We start from the raw sequence: 21,784 nt of genomic DNA, 5'->3' as shown, positions 1-21,784 counted from the left end.
CTTTAAATATCTCATGATATTTTTTGTGCTTCAACGGCTGCAGTGATCCGCTTCTGTGTGAAAATTCCTAGCGATTTTCTTGCATCCTGAATATGTGAGCAGTTTTGTGTTAAAAATATCGCGTCGAAAAACAGGTATACTTTTAATTAGGATAGCTAGAAGTGTGAGCTTGACCTAAAACTGGAGTTTAAGGATTAGGTTTTTCAGATAGGGATAAATTTTAAAAGGCAAAACTTTTAAGTTCAAATCAAATTTCATTTTGTGAAAAGCTTTAAGAGGTGTTAACAAGAAAGGACGCAGAAATTAGCATTTAGTGACTTTTAGTGAAATGGATGTTGATCCAGTATATGAAAACATAAAAGCCCCACAGTTTTTTGATTTTACTAATCCAGAGAGCTCTGAAATGGAAAACCCAGAAGCCTATTTTGGTGAGTTTATTATCTGTCTGTTATAAAAGCTAGGCTATATAAGACTAGCCCAAAAGTAACTCAACAAATTGCTTAACATCTTAAATAAAATTTTCCTGTCATACCAATACTATCATATAGGGACTTAATATTTAATCCATATTCCATTAGCCTATAGGCTAGTCTAGCCCTTGTTTAGCCTAATCTTTTCAGGTAAAATAGATGTAATCAAGTATTAACTATAGCCTAGTCCTGCTACTGATTATGCAATGCATTAGAAAATTGAGGTACAGCCAAAAAATAGCTTAGGTTTCCCAGACCAGAGCATAAACCCTAGTCAATCAAACCAACTTTAGGCTATATTCAAAACAAATCTGAATCAATCCAATTTTGAAGAAATGCTGAGCAATACTACAGGATGGAAAATCCTTCTATTGCAATTTAAGTTAAGGTATCCTATAGGCTATTAGGCTGTTTAGCAGTAGATAGCCTATAGGCTTTTGGATCATAAAAGAGATATGGTGGGAGTAGAATAGCCTACCTAAAAGAGCAAAAAATAAATGATCTTATGGTAATATTTAAATTTATTTCATGTTTCCTTCAGAAGAGCTAGATAACTATAATCCTATCCTAGGCCTAGCCTACTTAAAAAAATTTTGCCCATTAGAAATTTTGAAAACTAGCCTACTTGAAAATCCTTTTTGGCCAAATTAACACCAGCAATGGGCTGTTTCCTCCCTATTTGTTCTATTCTGTCAGTAGCCTATTTAATCATTCATTGCATTGGGTTATAGTCTAGTCTTGAGATTCATCTGATCAGTCAGCCCACTATCTTTACTGCCACTGACACCAGGATCACCTTTTGTCTAGCAAGTGCCATTTAAGGTAATCAATCCTCTAAAGAAACTAATCCTAGTGTAGGCTAGTCCTCTTCTGTAGTCTCTAAAGAAAGATATCTTAGAATTGTTATTAAAGACAGATTAAATATTAGCCTAGTATCCATTCCAAGACTATTTCTAGTGTGCATGTTGAGACCTTTCAATCTCTTAGCATTATCAAAAGAACAACCTCAAGCTGGCATATTGAAGTGTTCATGAAACTGTAGCCTATAAGGTGCTGGTTTTAGACTAGAATGTCTGGCATCCCCTTTTTTCAAAAAGACACAGAGCAACTAAGATGACAAGTGGATTACAGGAAATGTCTTGCAAAACAGCCTATATCTTCCAATATTTAAGAAAGATAGAAAGGAACTTGCTGAAAAGTACTGACCTATCAACAGGACACTAGCAATTCTTAATAGAATAATCAATTCTGTAATTATTTGACATCTTGAAGGAAATAATCTCTTGTATTGCTCACAGCATAACTTTTGTTTTTGAAGATCTGTTGATACCAATCTCCTTGAATCATAAGACCATATCACTAGTTACTTGATGCCTACTGAGTACTGATGTAATTCTTCTCAGCTTTTCTAAAGCTTTTGATAAAATTTGTCACAAGTGAATTGCATTCAAATTACATGCTGTCAAGCTTGAAGAGAAGTCCTTGCTCTGGATCCTTAATTTTCTTTACATGCAATGTCAATGGGTTCAGTTATTCAATGATCCTGGCAGCTTTATTCTTTCTTTGTCAAATGGCATGTTTTGAATGGAGTTCTTCAGGATAGTGTTTTGGGTCCTATGCTTTTTAATATATTCATTAATGATGCTCCTTCCACTATCAGCAGTAAACTAATGCTCTGTACTGACAAACCAAAGCTCATTGGACCAGCCTTGTTTTGTGAAGATCATACCCTTCTACAAAATAATCTTAGACTGCTCTATCAATAGGCTGACACTTGGCTTCTTAAATTTAATGTTGCCAAGTACCATGTCATTTACCTTGGCAAAATGGACCCTTGTTGATCTTATTACCTCTCAGGTCACCCACTTTCCTTTGTAAATACTGAGCAAGGTCTTGGAATCACAATTGATAATGGATTAAAATTCAGTACTCATGCTAAGAAGTCTGCTACTGGTGCTAATTCAACCATGGGGCTGATTAAGCATACTTTTTCACTTGCTCCTCTAAAATCATTAATCTTCTGTATAAGGGACTTGTGCATCCCAAGGTTAAAGCTGGAATGTCTCTTGCCTCCCCTTATTTAAAAAAAACACATAAGTGTTGGAAAATGTGCAGAGATGTGCTACCAAAGTGACATATGGCATGCAGGAACTTTCCTACCCTGCAAGACTAGCAAAGCTGAAACTGCCAACTCTGGTATACAGGAAAAATAGAGATGATGCCATTTTAACCAATAATTTAGGGATGGCTAATACAATCCCAACCTTGTTTCCCACTGTTGGTCCTAACTCAATAACTAGAGATCATCAGTTGAAACTTGTTAAGCAGCTTACCCTATCCAGAGCCTGTGCTCAATTTTTTTCTTCTAGAATCATCAAAACTTGGAATAAACTCTAAGAAAGAATGGTTACTGCTGAATCTGTGGACATCTTTAAATGAAGACTGGATGCTGAGTGGTCCTCTAGAGAGTGTAAACTTAACTAGGAAGCTATGGATCATTACAGTGCACTTGGTTAATAAAGAATCCTGAATTCAACTCAAATCATTAACTCTGGATGTCTACAAGGAGAAATCCTTAGATTCCTCCAAGCTGAAATTTAAAGAAGAATGTCTTCTCCATTTTAAACTTTCAACACAGAAGAAAGAAAACATATAGAAGAAAACAAGAAGGTATGATTCTAGTCCATAAAATTGTATCTGAAAACATCCTCCCTGATGTATTTGCCAACCCCTTTCATCACATGACTAGAGGACATTTGAAGTAAATTTCAAAGCTACATTGTACTACTGGGGAAACAAGCCACTTGTTCAACCAGAGTTGCCAACCCATGGAACCACCTTTCAGATAACACAGTATCTGCTGAACCAACTTACACACATAAGTGCAAATTGACAGAGTGGCAACCTCAAGAATTCCTATTCAATTGGATGGTAGCTGGATCCTTAACAAGGAAGTAATGAGAACTGGACAAAAAAATTAGTCCTATAGATGTCATCATGGGGTTTGACATAGTTAGAAATCCTTAACTTGCTCTAAGCTGGGATTTAAGGTAAAAATAATCATAAACACTATCTATACTTATATCTTTTCTAAAATCATATTGCTTTACCTTACCCCCATCTCACCCTGGTGGATGAATATAGACTATACTCAACAATATCTAATGCTAATATGCAGGGTGTTATCCAAAAGTAATGCTAATATTGTATTTTAAGTTAATTTGCTGAACAAATTTGCATGAACACATAAAGCTCTTCAAAGAACTGTCCTTGGGACTCTGCATGTTCTGGCCAGTAATTCTGCCATAAATGGTATGCACCCTGTAAGATTTGTGGACCTTTTGCAAGGTCTTTGTCAAGGCTGATTGGATCTCTTTTATGGATGAAAAGCAAGTTCCTTTAATGGCTGTCATAATCCAAGGGAAGAAAGAAAACTGCTGGGATGGTATCAGAACCATGGTGGGGATAAAGTTGGCACCTGGTGTCTAAAACTCAATGTGACAGACTTGTAGCACATTGCCATGGTAGGGTTGTCAGGTAGTTCATATGTTTTTTTCCTGTCCCAGCAAGGTTTTTGGAGTGTTTCCAACATATCCACACTGGACAAAATGTAACAGTAGCATTAAATATCTGTCCAAGGGATTTCTTTTTCATGGACCACTCCTTTCCTGTTGTAAAAGACAATGAGCATTTTTCATGTTATATTTGCTCATTTGTGTCTTTTTAGTCTAGAGGACTGGTTGGTGTGCAACTCAGTACTTAGGTGTCTTGGTTACAGTTCATATTAATAAATACTGGTTTCAATCCCAGTGATGGTGTCATTCAAATAATCAGGCTCATTTTCAACATGATACAAAAGTTCAGTTTAAATTTCTGCTTGATTGGTCTTTTGGTTGTCTGACAACACCTTAGGCATAAGCTTGTTGCACAATTTCCTCAATACTGCAGCTTTGGTAACAGTGCAAAACACAACAGTGGACAACTTGTTCAGTTGATTAGGAACCATATCTATGGTGGCCAGATTACCTTAAATTGCATATCCAGCAAGATAAGGTGGTGTTGAACCTCCTTTAGAAAAATCGTGCTGGTTTTATTTTGTGGCTATGATTTGACATTGTAGTCTAGCCTCCATTGAGCATTAGCCAAGTTGTGATTCCCTCCTTTCTTGAAGGCTTCTAGGATTTGACACTGGATGGGGCTTCAGGTAAGCTATTCCAGAGTGGTACAACAGACTGGGAAGAAGTTTTGGTGCTCTTGCCAAGTGCAACAGGGGAGCTGTAGCTCTCTTTGTCCAATTCAGGTAGTTGAGAGGGATGGGGAGAAGACTTGACCTGATAGGTCACTTCCTAGCCACTTACAATCTATTATTATGTGTTCTCTTTTTTACAGTACACTAAAGTAGGGAGTTTGAGTGAGGTTAGATGTTGTTTGTAGGTTTTGTCTTGCAGTGTTTTGATATTGATGAGCTTTATTGCTCTTCTAAAAATTCTCTTCAGTACATTCACATTCATGTAATAGCTAGAAGAGACTAAGGTCATGCCAAAATCCAGGTGAGGGCAAACCATGGCTTTGTATAGTTTCATTATCACTCTTGGCTTCTTGGTGGTGACTGTTTATTTTGAGGTCAAGGGCTCAGTTTGCTTTTACAACTTGATCCTGTATGTGACAACAATTACCCATTACTAAACAAAAACACCATACTTCAAGTAATTAAAAACAACAGTGAAAGGCCTTAATCTGGCATTTTTAGAGGGGAAGGGGGTAGGCTGCATTGTTATGGTAGGAACTATTTGGAATTTGAGCCATTGAATGGTACTACTTCAACAGTGAAAATACTGTTATTATAGTATTTCTTTCAGAATTTTCTATAGGCAACAATATTATATCTTCTTTTTCAATATAATTCCCAGCCTTTAAGCAAAATTAACCCAGTAATTGTTTTCAATTCCTAATCTGAAGGAAAGACTAATAACAAAAGAGTAGTACCATTTGATTCCTTGTTCAACACTCTTTACAAATACCCTATGTTTGCTTTTTACCATGACAATGGCTCTACAAGTTTCCTCCAATGAGATAATTGCATGGTTTTGGGCTATAGACAAAACTACTGAAAAATAATGTTATAATAAAATAATCTTTATGTTGTGTGATGTAGAAATTTTTCATTAGTAGTGTTTTTGATTTTTTGGGGGGGGGGGATTCTTTGATCATTGTCTTTGATGTTTTTAAAACTTTTCTTTTTTTATAAGTTTTTTTTTTTACATTTGGAAACTTATTGAATTCTCCTCCATCTACAGTTTCTCAAGTTTTCTAAAAATTCTCTAATCTATGAAATGCCTAGTTATTTGTAAAATTGAAAGAGACAAAAATGTTTCTCACTACATAGTTTCTTGAAAAACATGTTTCTACAGTTCATTGTCCTTATTTCTTGTACTGTTTTAAAATATGATCATGAGCTGGCAAAGCAATTAACAATATTGTAATAAACTAGCTGTTGGGGTGGCGCTTCGCGCCCCCCAAGCCCCCCCGCGCGAGTAAGTCGTTACGCGCTATTGTAGTTGTGTCCCTATGTCCCACCTGTGAATATAGATAGATATATATATATTTTTAACTATGTAAAACTTGCAAATATACAACATTCTTGGCTGTCCCATTGTCTTTGCATATAAATAGATTGTCAGGTTTACTGACTCCTGAACATGCAACATATAATTGTCCATGGGAAAAACAATCTGTATCCAGATCTATATCTCATTATTCTAATGATTGCCCTTGAGCTTTGTTGATGGTGATTGCTAATCAAACATTCCCTGTTCCTCGTTGTCATTTATATATCCCCCTGTGCCCCGGCGTCCCCGTTGTAGTTGTGTCCTTGTGTCCCAGTTGTCATTTATATTCCCTGTGTCCCGATGTCCCAGTCTGTAATTTCTCTTTGAGTGTCGTGGTCGTCATTTATATTCCCTGTGTCCCGGTGTCCTGGTCGTCATTTTTGTCCCGGTCATCATTTGTGTTCCGGTGTCCCAGTCTGTAATTTCTCTTTGAGTGTCCCGGTCGTCATTTATATTCCCTGTGTCCTGGTCGTCATTTGTGTTCTGGTGCTTTGTTGATAGTGATTGCTAATCAAACATTCTTGTGTTGCTTTCTCTTTGAGTGTCCCGGTCGTCATTTATATTCCCTACTAGCTGTTGGAGCCCCCCCGCGCGCGTAAGTCATTACGCGCCATATTAGTTACGCGCCATTGTAGTTGTGTCCCTGTGTCCCACCTGTGAATATAGATAGATATATATATATATGTTTTTAACTACGGAAAACTTGCAAATATACAACATTCTTGGCTGTCCCATTGTCTGTGCATATAAATAGATTGTCAGGTTTAACGACTCTTGAACATGCAACATATAATTGTCCATGGGAAAAACAATCTGTATTCAGATCTATACCTCATTATTCTAATGATTGCCCTTGAGCTTTGTTGATGGTGATTGCTAATCGAACATTCCCTGTGTCCCTGTCGTCATTTATATATCCCCCTGTGCCCACTGGCGTCCCCGTTGTAGTTGTGTCCCTGTGTCCCGGTCGTCATTTATATTCCCTGTGTCCTGGTCGTCATTTGTGTCCTGGTATGTAATTTCTCTTTGAGTGTCCTGGTCGTCATTTATATTCCCTGTGTCCTGGTCGTCATTTGTGTCCCGGTGCTTTGTTGATGGTGATTGCTAATCAAACATTCCCTGTGTCCCGGTCGCTTTCTCTTTGAGTGTCCCGGTCATCATTTATATTCCCTGTGTCCCGGTGTCCAGGTCGTCATTTGTGTCCCGATGTCCTGGTCTGTAATTTAGTCAGTCAACAAACATGACGTCACTCGACAGACATAACACACATACAACTTATTTATATATATATATAGATTTATATATCCCCCTGTGCCCACCGGCGTCCCCATTGTAGTTGTGTCCCTGTGTCCCGGTCGTCATTTATATTCCCTGTGTCCCGGTCGTCATTTTTGTCATATGTAATTTCTCTTTGAGTGTCCCGGTCGTCATTTATATTCCCTGTGTCCCGGTTGTCATTTGTGTCCTGGTGCTTTGTTGATGGTGATTGCTAATCAAACATTCCCTTTGTCCTGGTCGCTTTCTCTTTGAGTGTTCTGGTCGTCATTTATATTCCCTGTGTCCTGATGTCCTGGTCTGTAATTTCGTCAGTCAACAAACATGACGTCAGTCGACACAGAAACATGACGTCACTCGACAGACATAACACACATTCAACTTATTTTTATATATAGATAGATTTATATATCCCCCTGTGCCCACTGGCGTCCCCGTTGTAGTTGTGTCCCTGTGTCCCGGTTGTCATTTATATTCCCTGTGTCCCAGTCGTCATTTGTGTCCTGGTGTCCTGGTATGTAATTTCTCTTTGAGTGTCCCGGTCGTCATTTATATTCCCTGTGTCCCGGTCGCTTTCTCTTTTAGTGCCCCGGTCGTCATTTATATTCCCTGTGTCCCAGTGTCCAGGTCTGTAATTTCGTCAGTCGACAAACATGACGTCAGTCAACACACAAACTTGACGTCACTCGAATGACATAACACAAGACAACTTATTTTTATATATATAGATGAGGGGCCAGACTCCTATATAGATATGTCTCAAACAACTTGCTACCAAGCTAATGACAGTTCAGCATTACTCTTTTACTCTAAATATATTTAAGACAACATGCTTTGATCATATAAAGCCCATCGTTAAAAATGACGAGATTTAAAGATGTTTATTTCCATGTGGATGTTTTGATTATTAACCATTTTGTACTGAATTTTTCAGAATTTGATCATGAAGCTGGTTTACCAATTGGTAATGCACTTGGGGACGAGGAGCCAAACTCCTTCATAAACATGTCTGAGACAACCTACTGTCAAGATGGTGACAGTTCAGCATATCAAACCATCATTGAAAATGATGAAAGTGAAAAAACTTTAGTAAATCCTAGTACTCCAATGGTAAAGGAAAGTATTGACTGCTCAAATAACAGTAGTTTAGTAGCTGATTCTTTAGAACAAGTGGCAGAAGTTAGTACACACGAATTATCAAGGGTACTAAAAACTGTGTGTCTTGACAATAACGGTAAGATTAAGATATGTTAATTTATATTAGAGTAATTTAATTTTATTAGAATAATTTAATTAAAACAATTTGATTTTATTATTTTATCAAAAATTTAATTTTACTTATATTAAATAATTTAAATAAAAAATTATTTAATTTTATTAGACACTACTGTCTTCCAATTAAAGCAAGAAACCATAGATTCATGTAAAAGCAGATTAAAAGTTCAGTGAACACAATGCAAAAATGGTTTTATTCTTTTTTTCCAGTGGTTTGTCTTAACCTGTCTTTTTTCTTTAAAAAAAAATGTGAAATATAAACATACACAAAAAAAAAAAAAAATACTGAAGCGCTGGGTGGACATTTTTGGACAATATTTATATTTTTGAACTTGGTAATCAAATACCAGAACATTTAATGCCTTCAATCACAGTGATCATAAAAAGCAAAACATTTTAAAAGTAGTTTGTTTAAAATAAGACATTAAAACTAAGATTAAGTAAATCCAATAAAAAATTTTAGTACAGGGTGATATTGAGAAAGGCTGAAAGTGTTGAGTATCACTGAACTATATTGATATTTCAATTTAATTTTGAATACCAAAAACCAAGATACTTGGCACCTTTGTATTTCATGACTATAAAAAATTAAAGCTTTTTCAAATTGAACAACTAGATTAATTCAATCCCTTCTGATAAAAAAATAAATGATAATAAATCACATCTGTTCAGGGAGAAAATACAGAATTAAACTTCTAATTATAGTGGCTTCATATATCAGCTCATTGGTACTTGTATATGTTTATATTTCACAAACTTGCATAACAGTCTGGCAATTATTTTAAATACAAACTATATTTTTGATGAAACTTTAGCAGTCTTTTGAGCAAAGACTAAACATAGACGCTGTCTTTTTTAGCCAAAAAACGAAACCCTAAAAATAGAACAGAGAGATAAATAGGTAAATACTTTCTAAGACAATACTGGTCATACATAACGTTTAATAAAAACAATATATATATATATATATATATATATATATATATATATATATATATATATATATATAAATGACAAAAAGCACATATTTTGGCAAGGAGGGATATTTTGTCAATGAACTTGACGCATCTGCAAGCAGAATGAAAAGAAAAAAAACTACACTCAGAGGCGTTACTAGCCAAATTTTTTTTTATTTTTGGAGGGTGGGTGGATTTTGCTGTCTGGCTGGTCATTTTTACCAACTGATTTGCATGATGTTGCTACTAAGACTTTTTTTTTCAACTTCTAACTTCTTTTTTTTACCAACTGAAAGCAAATCTTTCTCCACGTTTATCATTTTTTCTATCAACCGTTTAATCTAATAAAAAAAACATTAGCAAGTAAAATAGTAGCACTTGGCAATACTATTTTACTAATTCAATTTATTTGCAAACTGGCTGAAAACTTTGGGGAGGGGCATTCCCCTCTCCCCATACATGACGACCTTGACTACACTTACTTAGTTGTAAGAGGGTTTTAGCAATTGGAACTCCAATATTGGCCTGGAATATGAGTTTTTTTTCTTTTATTTCAGAACTATTTTAGGATCAAATTTCATAAGATAACTCATAATTTCTAATTAAAAAGTATGAAAGAGACAAAATTGCCGTTTAATAGTCTGAGCCATTCCAAGAGAGAGTGGAGAGGGTTGAAGCTGCCCCAGGCAGTGGGGCTTGGGTGGGAGGAAGTAAGATATTTCAAAGCGGCAATTTCAGCATTCTTTTACTAGTTCACATATGATTTTTTTACTGGATGGACAAGGTTAATTTTGTTCTGTGCACCATCAAATCTAAGGACCGAGCTGTTACTAATATTCTCCCATTGCCTTTGCAGTCCTGATCTTGTCATATGTCTTATGTCTATTGGCTGCTAACCAATTCTGTGTTTGCTGCCCAGGAATTGTCCAAAAAACAGCTGATATTTTACTAGGAAACATGACATTAATTGTTTGGAGCCAGGAAACTAGATTCCTTTTTATTGTGGCAGAAACATCCAATAGTTTTTTGTAGCAGTGGGGAGGGGATGAGTTTCCTAGTGGAAAGGCCCACTAACTCTCAATTGTCACGCTTCCATATTCTTGTTTTTCACAGGCTTAAAAAAAATAAGAAGAAATAACAGAAACAGTCAATAAAATAAAATACTGAAACAGGAAAAAAAAGACACAGGCAAAAACAGTCATTTAAAAAAAAAAAAAAAACAGAACTGAGCCAGAGATTAACATAAAATAAAATAATGACCTGTTTCGTTGCTTTTTGTTCTTGTTTTTAAAGACAGAACAGAAACAGGTAACCCCAAAAAAAGACCGGACATAAAATAATAATGCCCATTCATAATGGGGGCCAAGTCCAAAAAACCAAGGACGCAATGTCAGAAATAAATATCTTAGTGAGTTTTTTTTTTTTCTTCAAAAATGCATTTTGCCACTGATTACTTTTTGCTGCTGGATCCATTTAATGGAAAGGTCTCGGATACAAAAAGATACTAACGCTATGCATTGTGCTTGAGTGTACTACTAGAAGCTTCATCATTAAGTTTAAAATGAAGAAATAAAATCAGATTCCAAGAATGGCAACCCCAAAAGGACCAATCTATGTCTTTAAGATTTTATTCCCAAGCTAAAGAGTGTTGGGAGAAGGAGGTTTACTTTCAATTTGGGTTGAAGAGAAAGGATTTGGCGAATTTGTTATTGATGTGAGAGGATAGTTTGGATTTATAGAAGAAACGAAAATTTCGTGAAAGTTTATGTTGGCGGCCGCGCCATACTTTTGCCTAATGTGTGGATATGTAAATAAAAAATCTCTTTCATCTTTCATCTCTTTCTGTGTCCAAGTGTGAAGACCTGTCTGAGCTGGAAAGCACTGAAGAGCTAAAAAGAATGTTTTGGAAGAGTGTTTAGGAGTGAGTGTTGGTTTATTGAGCAAATGTCTGTGCTACTAAACAGTTGTGCAAATATGTTTTTATAGGGGTTAAACATAGGGAATTATGTTTGAGGGGATAGTTGTTAAGTTCTTTAGGAGTTGAATTTTATTACGGTTGTTGTTTGATGGTTAAAAATTTAGACCTTGATGCGCTTTTTTTCTTGGTTTGTATTTTTGAAGTTGTATTTTGTTTTTTGGGCTTGTTTGTACTTGTATTTCGTGTGTTGGTATGGCCCACTGGCTTATGGAATAAAATCTTATCATTGAATGCAATCTAAATCAGCTTACTAAACGTAAAACTAAACTAAAATATTTATGTTAGATTTATTTTCCTTTTGTTTGTATATTACAGACTTTGTTCAGACATATTCAGGCTCCCTTTTGAGTGAGTAAAGTTTTGATGGAACAGGTAGGTTTTTCCTGGACATAAGCCAAGTACAAAGAAATGCATAATTAGTATTGTCATTAAAAAATGTATTCTTTTTATTTCAGATTTATTACTGATTACATTTTAAATCTACCAGCCGCTTGTCAAATGCAAATTCACATAAAAACGCTTTAAACACTATAAACACTACACTAAAACTACTAAATACATATAAAAAGAAGTAAGGAATAACAAGAAAGTCATAGCTCGAGAAACTAAATTACAGTTACATCTCTCTCTTTTGTAAAGTCAAGAAAATGTTTGATATGCAATATATTTTTAAGCATGATAATATCATGAGGTCATATTGGTATCAGCACAAGAGACCAAGTTTATGCAGTATATTTTTAAGCCTGATAATATCATAAGGTCAAATTAGTATCAACACAAGAGACCAAATGTTTTTCCAAAGCCTGACACTAAATTTTGACTTGTTCTTGTAAAGCATCAGCTTATCAGGGATAAAATTCACTTGCATCAGTTCAAGAAGGGTTTGGAGGAGATCCCACCTTCCTTCAAGCAGTTAAATCGAATGTTTTTTTTATCTCTTTTCGTTAATTCATAACTCAAAATCAGGCATCGTATACTTCAGCATAGTTAGGCTTAAAATGAAAAGGAAAGTGAAAATTAAATTTGATTGGTTAAGTTGGTGAGACGGAATCTTACACAGCCACATATGTTTTAAAAATTAGGAAAAACCATAAGTTAAATTTTTAGTTGAAAAATAGCCTGTTTGCAGATACGCAGTTTTTGGCCTTAATTGGCGCTAAATTTAAAAAAAGAAACGTGTGCGAACTGGGCGCAAAAGAGTTCAAAAAGGTTCACCTTCACTTTGAAGGAATGACTGTCTTTGGGATTCAACATATTGTTAATGTTTGAATTTTATAGACGAAAAGCATTTTTAAGCATTTTTCTAATTACTTTTGCTTATTGGTTAAAGTTGAAAACACTGACGAATATGTAGGCAATGCTCTAAATTCATCATAGTTTTGAAAATACTATACAAAAAAAAACTTCTGGTATTCATGGGCCTTAGATGGGTTCAAAGCGCAGAAGATGTTTTATTTTGGTGTTAAAGCTTGATTTCAAGAGCTCAATTTAAAGCTCAATTTGGTGTCAGTGCTAAAGCTTAATTTCAGGCTATTGAGCTTAATCTTATTACTCAGTCTAATAGCACAGCTTGATCATATTTTAGTTGTTACTCACGAAGAGTTCTTATCTACGTTAAAAGCAAGAAATGAAGAAATAGCCTCTTGGAACGCTGTGGGTGAAAGTTCTTGTGTGGAAAGTACTCCAGCTGCAGACCGAGGAAGGGCCAGCTCTAATGTCGAACCTCGACTCTCACTGGAAACTCCAGAAGCTATTAAAAAGACATTGGCTCAGTTTGATGCCACTAAAATAAAATATGAGGCCCATGGATCTACAAGATTAACTACTGGTCCTAGGGTATGCAATTTCTTATCTTGAATTAGCTATTTTTACTTGCTTTTGGCTAAATCGCAATTGTTTCTGTGTTTATTAAACTTCGCATGCCTAAAACAATAGTAAATCCTAGTGATGTTGTTGCAACCAAGGGTGCTGGATAGGTAAGTACTCTTTGCTTAAGTTTAAAAGAAACTTGAAATTATTTTTAAATACCAAGCTAATTTCTTTAGAATAGTGGTGAGTCAGAATAGGGATACATCAGATTTATTTAATATATTGGAATACCAACAAACCAGGATAGGGATTTTTAATGGGTAATTTCTTCTAAATGGAGATGTTTCCGACACCCAAGGAAACTCCTTAGGACAGTGCTCAGAATCTTGATTCGAGCTGCAGCCTTTTGTGATTTCAATTTTAGATGGAGGTCATGCCCCCCGGGATGAAGTCTTTTTGGCTCTTGGAAACAAAGCAAGTAAAACCCTGGCTAAGCTGTTGTCATATTCCTCATTATTCTTTGAAAATTTACGCAATATTCCTCGCTTTTCAAATTGAGGAATTTCCTCTTTTTAGTATGGTGCAGAAGAATAACTAATTTCCAAAATAGTCGTTCAAATCTGCGGTTAAGGTGACAACAATAATTTTCAGTATGAAAAACTCAGCATAAAGCTACTACACCAACTCAGGTGACTTGGCTAACATTTGCTGAGTTTAGAAGCAAAACGATGATGATAAAATGGTTACTCTCAGATTAGTCTTACATTTCTATTGCTCAACATTTTATTATAGCTTAAGATACAGCTTGAGCACAAAAATCGCCTCTTAGGTTTAAGTCCAACATATTTTTTTGTCTTTAATGAAGCCAATTGATGAATTGGCCAATAGAGATATATTTGGGCTTTTTAAGCATGTAGCTAGGCCAAAAACCGACATGTTTTGAAAATATTTAAGGCATACTTGAAAAATGAGGGGGTAAAAAAAGGGGGGGGGGTAAGTATAGTTGGGATACATGCAAGATGTATTAAATATTTATTAAAATAGAGCTACAATATAGTTTTCCACTGTAAAATTTTTATGGCGCATAATAATACATGATGACTTATCACATGAAAGAGATTATTTAACTTAAATGAGAATAAATGGAATTTATATAGATGGATTCGAGAAGGAGAAGGGATTGTGATGCTATTTCGTGTAGGCAATATACAATGTAGGCATAATTTAGACAATGAAATCTACAATTTTTTTGCTCGATAGGATCATGTAAATCTGCGTATAAACTGCCGAAAGTCCCTTCTCCCTGGTCTGTCACTGTCAATAATGCTATTATAGCTACATAACAAGAACAGTACACGCATAGGCAAGGAATGTAGGACTAACTTTTGTATTTACTGACATAAAATGATTTCGGTGAATCAATACTAATTTGGTAATTGGAAAATATTACCAATTGATATTAAAGCCAATTGATGAATTTGCCAGGATATTTGGGCTTTTTAAGCATGTAGCTAGGCCAAAAACCAACATGTTTTGAAAATATTTAAGGCATACTTGAAGTATGAGGAGCACATGTTTTGAAAACAATGGAAATGATTCTATCGTTTGTTGTGCTCATTCGAAACGTTCTTACAGAACTCTATTTGAAATCATCTAGGTAAGTTTTTGGAGGCACTTGTTAGCTAAGCACACTCACAATTTTAAATGTACTAACACATAAAAACTTTCCTTAAAATGAGACGCGATACACAACAATCTTTTTATAACGACGTTTAAGCGTTAGCTATGTGAATGAGGCTTAAACGTTCTTTTTTGTCAGAAAGTTTTCTCTAGCTTAAGGCACTCAATCTTTTGTTAATCAAAATTAATATCTAAACTAATGAGGGGACACAGGAATTTTCGATTTAACATTTCTTTATAATATTGGTTTAAGATAGGCAAATATAGTTCTAAGCTCAATAGGGAGGGGGAGGCAGGGGCGGATCTAGGATTTTTTTAGCGGGGGTGTAAAATATTTTACTTCGATAAACTTGCGAACAAACAAATACCAGCAATTTAAAGGAAATCTCAACGATTATACGCCGTAAGTAGGTCGTAGAAATAGTCGTAAATTTAATCTAAACTTCGCCGAGGATTAAAGTTCTAATAAATCTGTTGAAATTAAAACGATGTAACTATATTGATGCAAAAAATAGTAAGTTATAGAAACCACCCCGTCATAAAAAATGAAAAGCTGTTCACCCTCAACGAAAAATATTATATTCAATATGGCAATATGATATTATACCCAAATCCACCACTATGTTAAGGGCCCCCCACCTGGATCCGCCACTGGGGGAGGTAGGTGTCTTTTGTGTTTTTTGGGTCAAGTATAGTATCAGAACAAAATTTACGTCCGATTCCATGTAGAGAAACCTAAAATTATGCATCATAAGTCTATATGCCGTTTACTTCCCCAGTGATGGTTGCGCAAATCTGCGTCCGTTAGGGGCGTTTCTCCATTTTCCAAAATGGAGGCTTCATAGTTGCTTTCAACCGAAAATTGGGTATTTCAAATCTTTTCCAAACTCTAATCATGTGAGACACAGGGCACTAGCCACAAGCCATTAAATCTTGATTATGACCAAATTCATTTGTGCTACTAGTAACCTGACCTCATTGTATTGACTTTGTTATCAAGAAATTCTAATATTAGGTCTTTACATAAAGTTTCAAATTGTTTGAAAAAAAAAATTAGTTAGAAATGAAATGGATAATGTCATCAGTTATTGCCAAAAAAAAGTTCTGAATTCGTCACAATATTAGTTGCTAGTTTGTGTTAAAATTAACTTTTAATTTTGCGCTTAAGACAAACTGAAAAAATGTCTTCTAACCTTCTGATGAAAAATATGGGTTATTTTTCTGTTTTATTTTGTATACGGTTAACTTAAAACTGACATTCAGGGTTAGAAATACGACATAGAGAGGGTCCGAGAAAATTCAAATGGAAAATATGAAAGCCTTTTCTCAAATGGGAAAACTGAAGAATTGTTTTCTTTTACTGATGCCTCAAAAAACAGGTAAGCTCAGAGTAAGCCCCAAGGAGCCCTTTACACGGAAATTAATTAATTATACGATTTGATTGAGTCCAAAAGGAAGCCAATGAACCGAGTTCAAGGATCCAATGGGAAGTCCTTTATTGTTTTCTTTTTCAGGGAGGAAGGGAAAGCCTCCCTGATCCCCATTCATCCTGTTGGTGTCCATGGTAGGCTCCACCACTCTGATAAATTCATTGCCATTTTCCACTATGAATGAATGAATGACTGTATTTAAAGCCATTTTCAGGCCATATACATACATATACAACAACATACAAACTAAATCATATAACACTCGACTTTCGAATAATAAGACCCTTCCGGACAAAACTGTGTGAATGAAAGAATTTTTAGCAAAAAATATTATTTATTTGGTAATTAAAAATCCAGGTAAAAGCCGTAGCCTATTAAAAAGATTGGCCTTTGGTCTTTGGAAAACCCCCCTAGTATGTAACCTCTCAGACCTTAGTATGCTAGATTAATATTCGTTGTACAATGGAGACTAACTATTTTTCTTATTCATTCTTTTGCTCAATGCCAATTTTCGGAAATACAAAAAGAATAAAATATCGTAAAATTTAGAAAATTTTATTTTTCAAGTACTAGAAAACACTGATCATGACGCATTGCGGAGTGCTTGAAATAAGTTTGAAGACCCAAGGTTAGTCGTAGCTTTTTCAGTGATTTTTTTTTTTTCACTTAGAATTTTCCGTGAATTTTCACTAAGTATACCTTAATATACCAAATACTATAGCAAATACTTGATTGGCTACTTAGTTATTTCGCCTATGGCTATTCAATTAATGGTCATTAGTTAATTGGTTATTAATCAATTAATGGTTATTAATGTAATGCTGTAATGTATATGGTTATCAATAATTAATTACCATCAGTGGATTAATGGTAATAAGGTTATTTAATTAATGGTCAATAAAAAAGCGAGAAAGAATTTTGCATTTTGAATAACATCTATCGCAATTCTGTCTGCTTTTAGATAGTTTCATAAAAGTAATATTTATTTATTGATTTTCTTTTCAGCACGGACCTATGAAAGCAATGCCTCACACTTCTGCCTCTCACTCTTCACGAGAAGGATTGACCTTCGCTGAAATTGACTCGGAATTTGCTGGAAGTCTTAGGAACTATGATGGATATGTAAGTATTCAACACGCTTTTGGCCAGAGGGTTTTTGTTCAACGAGATGGGACTTGCCCTAGTTTTGGTAGCTCAGTTGTTTGAGTCTAGTACGAACATTGCAGATTTTGTAGGGCTCTGATCTAGCTGTAATGCATCATTTCTTCTGTATCGAAATGGATGAACTGTATTGATTTCAAGAACTCTAATTTTTAGCTGAACTTACCTGTGGTCGCTAAAAATAATCCATAAAAAATACTTATTAAAATAGCTCGTTTTCCTCCTCCAACCTACTTGTTTGTAATGATGTAATGCATCATTTCTTCTGTATCGAAATTGAGGAACTGTATTGATTTCAATAATTCTAATTTGTAGCTGAACTTACCTGTGGTCACTAAGATAAAGTCCATAAAAATACTTGTTAAAATAGCTCGTTTTCCTCCTCTCACCTACTTATTTGTAATGATGTAATGCATCATTTCTTCTGTATCGAAATTGATGAACTGTATTGATTTCAATAATCCTAATTTGTAGCTGAACTTGCCTTTGGTCGCTAAGATCAAGTCCATAACAAATACTTATTAAATTAGCTCGTTTCCCTCCTCCCACCTACTTGTTTGTAATGCTGTAACGCATCACTTCTTCTGTATCAAAATCGTTCATAAGAGTCTGAAAAGTCCATAAAAATAATTATTAAAATAGCTCGTTTTTATCCTCTCACCTACTTGTTTGTAATACTGTAATGGATCACTTCTTCTTTATAGAAATCGTCCATAAAAGTCCGAAGAGTCCATAAAAATACTTAAAATAGCTCGTTTTCCTCCTCCCACCTACTCGTTTGTAATCCTGTAATGGATCACTTCATCTGTATCGAAATTGTCCATAAAGGTCCGAAAATTCCATAAAAAAACACTTATTAAAATAGCTCATTTTTCTCCTCTCACCTACTTGTTTGTAATGCTGTAATGCATCACTTCTTCCATATCGAAATCGTCCATTAAAGTCCGTATAGTCCATAAAAATACTTATTAAAATAGTTCGTTTTCCCCCTCTCACCTACTTGTTTGTGTTTTTGGCACATAAATTTGTAAGCCCTTTTTGAACCCTTCTTATGACGGTACAATAATATAACGTTAACATTCCCCTCCTTCTTGTATAAATCTAACAAAATAACCAGGTGATTGAGCACAGCGAACATTATAAAACAAACATTATTATATAAGATGCAGTCATAAAGACAGTAGCCTGTGGCCTTGGTAACTTAGATTCGAATCTTAGATAAGACAAATTTTCGTACTGGAGAAGACTAAATATCTATAGTCTTAGAGAAGACTAAATATTTATAGTCTTAAAGAAGACTAAATATTTATAGTCTTATAGAAGACAAAATGTTTATAGTCTAATAGAAGACAAAATATTTATAGTCATATAGAAAAATAAATATTTATAGTCTTAGAGAAGAGTAAATATTGATAGTCTTAGAGAAAACTAAATATTTATAGTCTTATAGAAGACAAAATGTTTATAGTCTTATAGAAGACAAAATGTTTATAGTCATATAGAAGAATAAATATTGATAGTCTTAGAGAAGACTAAATATTTCTAGTCTTTTAGAAGACTAAATATTAATAGTCTTAGAGAAGACTAAATATTTCTAGTCTTAGAGAAGACTAAATATTTATATTCTTAGAGGAGACTAAATATTTATAATCATAGAGAAGACTAAATATTTTCAGTCTTAGAGAAGACTAAATATTTTCAGTCTTAGAGAAGACTAAATATTTATAGTCTTAAAGAAGACTAAATATTTATAGTCTTAGAGAAGATTAATTATTTATAGTTTTTAGAAAACTAAATATTTACAGTCTTAGAGAAGACTAAATATTTATAGTCTTAGAGAAGACTAAATATTTATATTCCTAGAGAAGACTATAAAAGCTCTCCTTCTCAGAAATTACGGAATGTTGATTCATTTTGATCATGATATAACAGTAATCACACTGACATAGTACAATCACAGTTTTACAAGATTTATACTGCGAATCAAATCATACGAGAAGGCGTGATCCATTTAATACCCCAGTTTAGTAAGTGCAGCGATCGCAACTTTTTCAAAGAAGAAAAAATGTAGCGCACTTCAAAGAGGTACAAGCAGCAAAATATAAAACATTGGGGAACTAATCTGAAACGTTGACTTTTTTAGCCTTAAAGGAATGTTTTGGCTCAATATCCAAGAGCAGTCCTCTGCAAAGCACATTTAAAAATAAAATGAGACTTGCAATAAACTATGACCATTAAAGCTAAAATTAGCAATTGAAATTGTTCTGGGATCATTACTTCAATGAAGTTAAACCAGGACTGGAGAGAAAACTACATGAAACGAGGCAATTCTTTCAGGTAAATACAAATCAAGAGCTCGCTCTTGATTTGTGATCGTATTTTATCTTTATTGTGCTTCGCTGAGGATGGTGCTTGGATATAGCGGGCTGTATATAATTTACGAAACATGTATGATGGAAAGCCAGTGTGGTCTTCATCGTTATTTTGTTGTTGTTTTTTTTTTTTTGTTCAAAGAGGTATCTCCAGGTTCTTAATAAAAATTTTTCCTCTTGATGTTTAGTATCTGAACAGTATTCATAAGGAACTAGCTTATGAACCTAATCAGATTACTTTTTGTACTGTATTGTGTTAGATTGCGCAATTAACTTGCGGACTTAATTGTGAGGGATTGCTCACTTCATACAAATTGAGTTATTATTGGTGTATAATTGAATATATTGGTGTTATCGCTGATTAAAAACTGTGATTAAGACTGATTAACAGTTTGTGAATCTGCAGTATCTCGTCGGAATAAATGACGGGAAAAAAGCCCCTAAGGCTACCACCCGAGAAGGATACTCCCACTGAAACCCTTAGCCAGTCGCCATTCCAACCTACCTATAAAACTCTTCCTAGAACCCCCCCAACTACGCGATCCAAAACTGTTAGCCAGTTGTCAGGAATTCAGACCTTAGCCGAAACTAACTCTAATGAAAGAGGTGAGACGCCTGGCAAAAAGAGGAAAAAGGATGAAACTCGTTCACCAACGATATTGCAACCCCTCTCTTCAAGTGTCCCAGAAACTAGTGCTAACGATCACCCCAATTATTATACTGTCTCTATCAAGAAAACCAATGGCCAACCCTTTTCAAAAGATCGAATAATGCAAATTAGGAAAGCTGTTTTTCTGATCACCAAGGTAAATTTTGAACTTGTTTTCAAGCAGGACGAGTCTATTGATATTTACTTTACGTCTTCTCAGGCAGCAGACCATGTCCTGTCAAAATCCAAAGAAATAATTCTTGATGGCTCAAAAATTTTAGCCGCAAAAAAAGATGTGGAAAAGTTACACAAGTATGTGCTGTATGGTGTTGATACCAGTGTAAAAGTGGAGGAAATACAAACTGAACTAATAGATTCTTCAGGTCTTCTCATCAATCCTTCAACTGCTATAAGGCTAAGTTTAAACAAAGAAGGTTTTCTTCACCCTAGCCGTTCAATCCTCATTTCCTGCAAAGTTGAGCTAAGTGGAGAAATATTCTTGTACGGTATGTCCCTTTTTTACAAGATTTATAATCCTAAGCCCCTACAATGCTCCACTTGTCTGGCCCACGGCCACAGCAAAAAACACTGCAAACAGTCCCAACCGTCTTGCCTTAAGTGTGGGAAAACAGGCCACGCAATTAGTAAATGCCCTGAGTCAGACCCTTTCTGCAGAAATTGTAACCGTAAGGGACACACAGCCCTCCAAAAACAATCTTGCCCAGCTCGCCAAAAGCGAGTTGTAATCCTTAGAACATCTGATAAAATGAACCTACCCTACTCAGTTGTAGCTGCAAGAATCCCTTGGCAACCCACCAACCTGGATACCACTACTTGGTATCCCTTGGCAATCAATCGGCCGAGTAGAAGCCAAGCAACAGTTGCTGTAGCAGATGCAAAGACAGTACCATTTCCAAAAGAGGCAAATAATGTTCATACTCAAGGTTCTAGTGATTCCCCCCATCCCTTACCTAAGTTTACTTCAACATCCTGCCCTCCAAATGATTTATCTAAAAATAGCCAAGAATGGCAAAGGCTTGCTACTTATCTCACAGTCAGTCACTTAATTGAGGTTAGTAATGAAGCTGAGGAAACCAAAAATATTCTCAAGAAGAAAGCT

At 35.1% G+C, this 21,784-nt stretch overlaps 1 protein-coding gene across 1 annotated transcript in view; it reads left to right on the top strand.

Annotated features, from left to right (window-relative positions):
• Nucleotides 1–217: 217 nt before the first annotated feature.
• Nucleotides 218–21,784, top strand: part of LOC136038574 (targeting protein for Xklp2-like) — a 75,995-nt gene continuing 54,428 nt past the window's right edge. The window contains exons 1-4 of the mRNA XM_065721753.1: nucleotides 218–428; nucleotides 8,289–8,588; nucleotides 13,149–13,399; nucleotides 17,488–17,604. Of these exons, the coding sequence (XP_065577825.1) occupies nucleotides 329–428; nucleotides 8,289–8,588; nucleotides 13,149–13,399; nucleotides 17,488–17,604 (768 nt within the window). The 5' untranslated portion in view covers nucleotides 218–328. The remainder of the gene's footprint in view (nucleotides 429–8,288; nucleotides 8,589–13,148; nucleotides 13,400–17,487; nucleotides 17,605–21,784) is intronic.

Source organism: Artemia franciscana, chromosome 18, assembly GCF_032884065.1.
Source record: "Artemia franciscana chromosome 18, ASM3288406v1, whole genome shotgun sequence".
NCBI lineage: Eukaryota > Metazoa > Arthropoda > Branchiopoda > Anostraca > Artemiidae > Artemia > Artemia franciscana.
Note: the sequence above shows the minus strand (reverse complement) of the source record. Positions and strands in the feature narration are given on the sequence as shown.